Genomic DNA, 7,620 nt, shown 5'->3' on the forward strand with positions numbered 1-7,620 from the left:
GGCCCCCGCCCCCCCCCCCCCCCCCCAGCCTCTGGGCTTCCTGAGGCACATGAAACTCCTGTGTCCACTGCTCTCCATGGCCATGGCCTGCCGGGTGCCAGCCAGCCTCACGCACCACCCTTGGCGGCAAGGCCTCCGCGGGCTAGTGCTGCCGCAGGGACGGGGAAGAGCCACGAGCTCTGTCCTGCCGACACGGCTCCTGGCAGCTGCAGTGCACCAACCCCACAGGAAGACACAGCTCAGACCTGCCAACTGTCCCCACGCTGGAAAGCTGGCCGCCACGCTCCCGAGTCCCTGTACAGCCCGCAGCGGTCGTGGAGAGCCTGGCTGGCCGTCCACTGCAGAATGGACAACGCATAGCAGCCCTGCCCCACTGTCAGGGCCTCACAGCTCTCGCGCCAGGGCCCTGGCACCTAACTGTCCGAGGTTCCCACACCCCGAGGCTGGGACCACCCTCAGGGAGAACCTCGGCCTCACAGACTCTCACGGTCCACGCGGGAAGGACGAGGCCAGGCAGCAGCAGGTGTGGTGACTGGTGGACACTGCCAAGGCTACTATAGAGCACTTTCTGCAAGCACGGCTCCTGGGCTGGGCCAGGCCTGGGAAAGGCCAGCTAGAACCTTCCAAGATGCACCAATGCCCCCGGGCCCTGAGAGCCCATACCTCCAGAGCCAGGCCTCTAGCTCAGACCAGCCCTGGCTGACACGAGATGCCCATCCCCCACTGCCAACAACACAGAGCACTCCACGAGCCCACCAGGTTCCGAGGTGACATCAACCACGGGGACGCTGTGGGGCTCCTGGATACAGCCTCACCCGCCGCCTTCTCCGGTTCTCAGAAGCCCATCTGTCTGTGCCACGGGTATGGAGACAACCACAGGGACCCCTCTGGCCAGCACTCTGCACCATCCAGGAGCTGCACAAAAGCCAACATCCTTGAGCAGGAGGGCCTGCTCCCACAGAAGCTGCGCACCAGCGGACGTCCTCTGCCTGCTACACTGCGTGCCATCAGGCCACGAGGAGCTGTGGGAGACCTGCTCCGTTTCCATAAAAGGCTACGCTCTGCTGACGTTGCATCATTGTACCTTTACTGCTAGGGAAAACATAAAGGGACTTTTTAGGTCTACTTACTTATGAGACAGGGTACAGGGATCCCCAACACCACACTGGGCCACCATGCCACGATCCCCCTCCCAGCGCTCCAGCCACGCAGGATCATCCGGTGAAGCCAAAACCTGGCCTTCCCACGGCAGGGGCACTGTGCAGCCAAACTCACCGCCTGCACCACAGGGGCGACCGGACAGCGACCCTGGGACAAGAGCCTGCTGCGCCTGCATCGCAGTCACTGCCAGTGTGTGCTGCCATGGAGAAAGAAAAAGCCCAATTCTGATCTATGCAGTCGCCTGGATTTTAACAGCCTGAAGTCCGGTGTTTGATTTAGGGTGGGGAAGGGCCACCTCACAGACACACAACAGTTCAAACTAGGACGTCTACTTGCTTTGACATGTCTGCAACTGAGAGACTTCCATCAGAAGATCACTTTTAGAATGAGCAGCTACTTGAGAAGATCCATGTGAAACTCCCAGAAGCCTTGAAAATGGCCCTCCGGTGCCTCTGCCCTGCCAGGCCCAGACCTTCGTCATGGCTGCTCCTTGTCCTCTTCGTCATCTCTGCCCACACCTGCTGTTTCGTCATCAGAAATGCCACCCTCCAGCTCCTCTTCCTCCTCCCGGGCCAAGAGCTGCTTAAAGACCTCAAACTCTTCTGCAGAAGAACAGGCTGTCCTGGCCAGGAACTCAGCTTCTGAAACTCTGAGAATGTGCTTGACTGGAGGGTTAGAGACCTGCGTCTGCCCCTTCTTGTCGGGGGTCTGGTACCGTCCTAGGCGCTCCAGGTAGATGTGTCTCTGCTTAATCTTGGTTAGAGAGTACTGCAAGAGCTCAGTCTTCACCAGGTCCGGGTGCTGAATCCCCATTCTGAAGTACGCATACTGGAAGACAGACAAGTCCAAGAAGCCCAGGCATGAGGTCGTAACACCTACCACACACATCCATAGGACACCCGCCTCGCCCCAGCACTCGCCTGGGCAGATGCCTCATGGCAGCCATGGCGCACTCAGCCTACAGAACTAGCATCTGTGTGATGGCACAGCTTCCTGATCATTTGCAAATTCACACCGAGAAAACCCAGTAGAAAATAACAAGAGACGGAAGTTTTATTTTTCTTCAGGTAAGGAGGAGGAAAACTATGAGCATGAAAATAGACAAAAAAGACAGAAAACATCAAGGAATTTGACCTAAGTTGTCATAATTGTTACTAAAAAAGTAAGACAACTGTCATAATTAGATCTTCAAAATCAATATGCAAAATAGGCCCTGAAGACAGGGAGGCTTTAGGTACTCCAGGGACCCACCTGCATTCTAGGAATGGAAGTCGGTCATCACAATGAACGCTGTGATGGCCTAGACTGGAAGGGGCACAGCCTCGCACCCGAGGTTGGAATGTGTGGAGCCTGATCGCTCTGCCTCCCAAACGTGGCCACTGTTAGGGTGGGTCCTAACACAGCGTGACCTGCCTTCACCTGAGACTGCACCCTGCCTGTTAGACTAGCAGTCACTCTCACCTGGAACTTGTACTCCAGTTCACCCGGGTCCTCTCGAAGTACATATGGGCACCTGTGTACAATCTCGGTGACTTGCTGTACTGTGAACAGGCACTTCTCCTTGAGGACTCGGACAATGGCATCGATGTCCTGCTGACGCATGCTGAAAACTTCAGGGCAACAGTAAATCACCCTCTTTAGTTTCCCTGCAAAACATTCCAAAAAAGGCAAGCACACAGTTTCAAGATACTCCAAAAACTCAAGAGCCTGGCGGCATTTGAGCTCTTCAGTATTTTAACTGTCCATTAAAATATTCCTAACAGATTCAGAGCGATCTGAAGGTGTGACGGCACAGAGGACGGGTGTGGATCTAGCGAGTGCAGGGGATGGTTAGTAGGGAGTCTGTGGTGGAGGGTGAGTGTGAGACCAAAAAATCATGTTTTCAAAGGTTTTTGCCTTAATGCGCATACCCTTGCCAGAGACAGAGGCAGAGACAAAGACAGCCAGAGGGCGATGGCCACTCTGCAGTCTCTTCTGTGTCCTCCTTCTGGGATTTGAACACACACACACATGCCTGGCATGAGTTTGAAGCCACCAGGTCTGGGACTCAAACAGTGGTCGGATGTTTGGGACTTAAACAACGTAATTGCTACACCATCTATTGACTGCTTAAAAGTGTTGTGTGGGGACCAGCAGTTAGCATAATGGCTACGTCGCTTAACTCCCTGTAGTCGACCGCAGTTCAAGTGCCAGACCCAGTGGCTTAAACTCACGCCGGGCGTGTGTGCGTGTGTGCCCAAGATCCCGAGAGGAGACTGGAGAAGGGATTGTGGCATGGCCATCCCCCCACTGGGGGGTGATTTCTCGCTTTCTATCTCTCTGTCTCTGCTTTTCTTTTTCTTTTGGAGAGGTTTTTGCTATAGGGCGCGTGCGCTCGCCAGACAGACAGAGAGACAGAAAGCGAGAAATCACCCCCCAGGGTGGACGGCCACACTGCAATCCCTTCTCCTCCATTCTCCTCTCAGGATCTTGGGCACGCATGCACACGCGCCCGGCGTGAGTTTAAGCCACCGGATCTGGGACTCGAACCGCAGTCGACTATGTGGGAGTCCAGCGACATAGCCGTTATGCTAACTGCTGGTCCTTCTGTCTCTGTTTTTCTGGCAAGAGCACACGCCCTATAGCAAAAACCTCTCTCTCAAAAAAAAAAAAAAAAGGTGTTGCCTGTTGGGACCAGCAGTTGGCGTAGTGGTTATGTCTTTAGACTCCCACATACTCAACCACTGTTCGAGTCCCGGACCTGGGGGCTTAAAATTCATGCCAGGCACATGTGCGTGTGTGCCCAAAATTCCAAGAGGAGACTGGAGGAGAAGGGACTGCAGAGTGGCCATCCCCCTGGAGAATGATTTCTTGCTTTCTGTCTTTCTGGTGAGTGTACATGCCTTATAGCAAAAATCTCTCTCAAAAAAAAAAAAGTGTTACCTGTAAACTAGTTTGCAGATTATTTCATGAATGCTTTATCAAATTATGAAAATTCAACTGCAACAGTGTTTGAAGACTATAAATGATAGTGAATCTTCATTTTTTTAGAGAGAGATTTTTTTTTTTTTGGAGAGGTTTTTGCTATAGGGTGCATGCGCTCGCCAGACAGAGAGAGAGAGAGACAGAAAGCGAGAAATCACCCCCCAGAGGGGATGGCCATGCCGCAATCCCTTCTCCTCCATTCTCCTCTTGGAATCTTGGGCACGCACGCACACGCGCCCGGCATGAGTTTAAGCCACCGGGTCCAGGACTTGAACCGTGGTCAACTACGTGAGAGTCCAGCGACATAGCCATTACGCTAACTGCTGGTTCCAAGAGATTTTTGATATAGGGCCCATGCACTTGCTGGAGACAGAGACAGAAACTGAGAAATTACCCCTGGGTGGGGGGATGGCCATGCTGCAATCCCTTCTCCAGTCTCCTCTTGGGATTTTGGGCATGCGTGCACATATACCCGGCGTGGGTTTTCAGTCACTGGGTCCTGGATTCAAATCATAGTCGCCTAAGTGGGAGTCCAGCGACGTAACATTATTCTACCTGCTGGTTCCTATAGTGTATCTTCTTTCTTTTTTTTTAAAGAGAGAGATTTTTGCTATAGGGCATGTGCGCTGGCAAGAGAAACAGAGAAATAGAAAGCAAAAAAAATCACATCCCAGGGGGATGGTCATGCCACAGTCCCCTTTCCTCCATTCTCCTCTCAGGAATTTGGGCATACATGCACACATGTCCGGCATGAGTTTTAAGCCACTGGGTTCAGGCCTAGAACCACAGTTGACTACAAAGAGTCCAGCAACATAACCATTACACCATCTGCTGGTCCTGCGATAATGTATCTTATCTCTAATTTAAAAAAAAACTTTTTTAAAAAGAAAATACACATATATACATACCAGCCAACAGAAAAGCGGTCTTGAGCAGGAAAAAACACACCCAAATGTGTAAAAACAGATCGTGTTCATTCCTTTACTCAGCAGGTGCAGGAGAATGAAAACGTCAGTGTTAAAAAGACAAATAATATTTTAAAAATAAAATAAAATTTCCCTAACAGATCAGTTAGTCAGTCTTACTAAAATGTGTGAGGAATGACTTTTTTTAAAAAAAAAAAAATTATTTTAGAGAGCCAGCAGTTGGTATAATGGCTATGTCGCTGGACTCCCATGTAGTCGCTTTCTGTCTCTCTGTCCTTCTGGCAACCGTATGTGACCTATAGCAGAAACCTCTCCAAAACCAAACCAAAACAAAAAGAACCACACACACACACACACACACACACACACACACACACACAATTAATTCTTTTATTTAACTTTATTTACTTAATTTATTTTAATGTGACCAGAGAGAGACAGAGAGAGAGAGAGGGAAAGGGAGAAAGCAAGCTGCCAGGTCCAGGACTCAAAACGCGGTCAGCCATGTGGCAGTCCAGAGCCCTTAACCACTATGCCACCTGCTGGCCCCCCAACGAGAAATGAATTTTCAGAGTTTAGGCTGCATCTTTCTCTCTCAAGGCTGTGGGACTGCTGTTTAATAACCACAGCAAATAACATACTGAGCCCAGCCTTTCAGGAAGAGGTAACCTGTTCAAAGTGTAGAAGGTTATCTTTTGGCTTATCTTCTAGAGAATGAGGACTGTAGAAATCCTCTGAAATAGTGAGTCCTAAACCACAGCACCCCCCGCCAAAAAAAAAGCACATACTAGGCAGCCAACAGAAAGAATAGTGGCACTCCTTTAGTCAAAGTGAGTCTCCTTGGAGACGCGCAAGTGCCCCAACCCCCTTTTCCAGAAAGCCCCAGAAATGTCAAGGATCCTTCGGGGTGAGCACTGCTGAAGGGAGCAGGGCTGGAGGGGAGCCTGGCAAGGTGGCTCGTGTTCCACAGCAAATCAAACTGCCTCGCTGACCTAAGGCTTCTGAGGGACAGTGTTGCTGGCTTTGTGCCTCCAGCACACTGCAGGCACTTCAAGGCAACAGAGACTTCACAGGTTACGTGTACACATGTGCATGGATGTCACGCACTACCGTGGCCCTGAGCACACACGTGTGCCCTTACTGCCCTGGGTGCAGAGACCTCACGGTGAGCAAGGCTGGCGGGGGTCTATCCTCCCCACCTCCCCCTGCAGGGTCTTCTGCGGAGAAGTCCCCTCCTCTTCCTTACACCCAAGCCAAATCCCACACTCCGGCCTCCTGGAATCTGTCCCAAACCCCTCTTGCCTCGACCCCGTCCCTCACGCCACAGAAATCTGCAGCTTCTCGTACCTTCCTCAAGACCAAGCCTCCGCAGGTAACTGCAGCGCTTCTTCATCTGCGTCACGGGGAGTCTCAGTAACTGGGGACTTTTCTTCAAGGCCACACACACGGGCTCTGGATTCAGACCAAGAAGTATAAACTGTGAAACGATGCCCAGCAGCTGCCGAGGGCTGGTGCCTGGCTGCACCCTGAGTAGGCCCCTCGCCTGGGCTTCGCTGAAGCCCATGTCCAGCAGGGAGCTGATGACCTCTGGCTCCAGGGGAGTCCTCTCTTCAAGGAGCCCTGGGACCTGACCAGTCCTGCATTCTGGCTCTTTTGTGGATGTTTTGAGTCCAACACAGGGTAACTCCTCAAAGACCCTTCCACCGGAGGCTAGAGTCTGCTTCTGCAGCACTGAGGTGGTCCTTTTCCGTTCTCCAAGATGAGTCTTCCTGGCCGTAAGAGCCCAGGTGACAGGGGTTAGGAGGGGCACACCAAGGACCTGTAGGACACAGGATCGAGATTGTCATGGCCTCTCCACCTCAGTGGGACGGCCCATGGTTGAGTTGGGGCGTTTAGCGCCATGGTCCTACGCCATGGGACCGTCCTTAAGCAATTACAAAATCACACCTGCACTGAAATGAGCTACAGGGACGGGCCCAGGAGAGGAGCCTGTCCCGCAAGGTTAGCTGTGCTGCCAAAGGCAGGGGCAGGGGCCTGGGCAGGGACCGGGAGGGAGGCAGGACTCCCAGTGGTCCCGACCTTTTCGCAGTTGTTTTATGTAAAAGACAATTTTTCCACGGACTGGGGTGGGGGGCTTGGGGATGGTTCAAGTGCATTACATTTATCATGCGCTTTATTTCCACTGTTATTACATTGTCCTATGAAAGGCACATAATTACACAGCTCGCCCTAAGGCAGTCTTTGCAGCCGCTCCCCAGTGACATCACCGCCTGGGCTCAGACCACGGCACTGACCCCTGGGTGCGTCCCAGCAGGTGCCGAAGCCCGGACGTGACCCTCACGCCAGACCCGAGGAGAGCCCGGGCGGCAATGCCAGCGACGGGCTTCGCCGGTGCGGGCCGGTTCGGACAGGCCATGGTGGGGGGCAGGGTACTGGTCCGTGGCCCGGGCTCGGAGGCCGCCGGGCCACAAAAATGCCGGCAGGGCCGTGCCCAGACTCGCGCCGCCCGGGCTCTCAGGGCCCCTCGCGCCCGCTCGTTCCCAGGAGGCGCCCGCGGCCCGCGGCCCCC

At 53.2% G+C, this 7,620-nt stretch overlaps 2 protein-coding genes across 3 annotated transcripts in view; both read right to left on the bottom strand.

Annotated features, from left to right (window-relative positions):
• Positions 1–1,065: 1,065 nt before the first annotated feature.
• MTERF4 (mitochondrial transcription termination factor 4) lies at positions 1,066–3,071 on the bottom strand. 2 transcript variants are annotated; one of them, XM_014582806.2, is made up of 2 exons: positions 2,623–3,071; positions 1,066–1,989 (listed from the first exon to the last, which is right to left on the bottom strand). In XM_014582806.2, the coding sequence occupies exons 1-2, from the start codon at positions 2,761–2,763 to the stop codon at positions 1,639–1,641; spliced, it is 492 nt and encodes a 163-aa protein (XP_014438292.1). In that variant the 5' UTR covers positions 2,764–3,071; the 3' UTR covers positions 1,066–1,638. The 2 variants fall into 2 exon arrangements, with proteins under 2 accessions (XP_014438292.1, XP_027622810.1); XM_027767009.1 differs by having other exon boundaries at positions 1,066–2,244; positions 2,623–2,734.
• A 3,538-nt stretch (positions 3,072–6,609) lies between these two features.
• The window catches only part of PASK (PAS domain containing serine/threonine kinase), a 49,774-nt gene continuing 48,763 nt past the window's right edge, over positions 6,610–7,620 (bottom strand). The window contains exon 17 of the mRNA XM_027767008.1: positions 6,610–6,870. Within this exon, the coding sequence (XP_027622809.1) occupies positions 6,740–6,870 (131 nt within the window). The 3' untranslated portion in view covers positions 6,610–6,739. The remainder of the gene's footprint in view (positions 6,871–7,620) is intronic.

This window comes from Tupaia chinensis, unplaced genomic scaffold (assembly GCF_000334495.1).
Source record: "Tupaia chinensis unplaced genomic scaffold, TupChi_1.0 Scaffold143823_1, whole genome shotgun sequence".
In the NCBI taxonomy this organism is placed as follows: domain Eukaryota; kingdom Metazoa; phylum Chordata; class Mammalia; order Scandentia; family Tupaiidae; genus Tupaia; species Tupaia belangeri.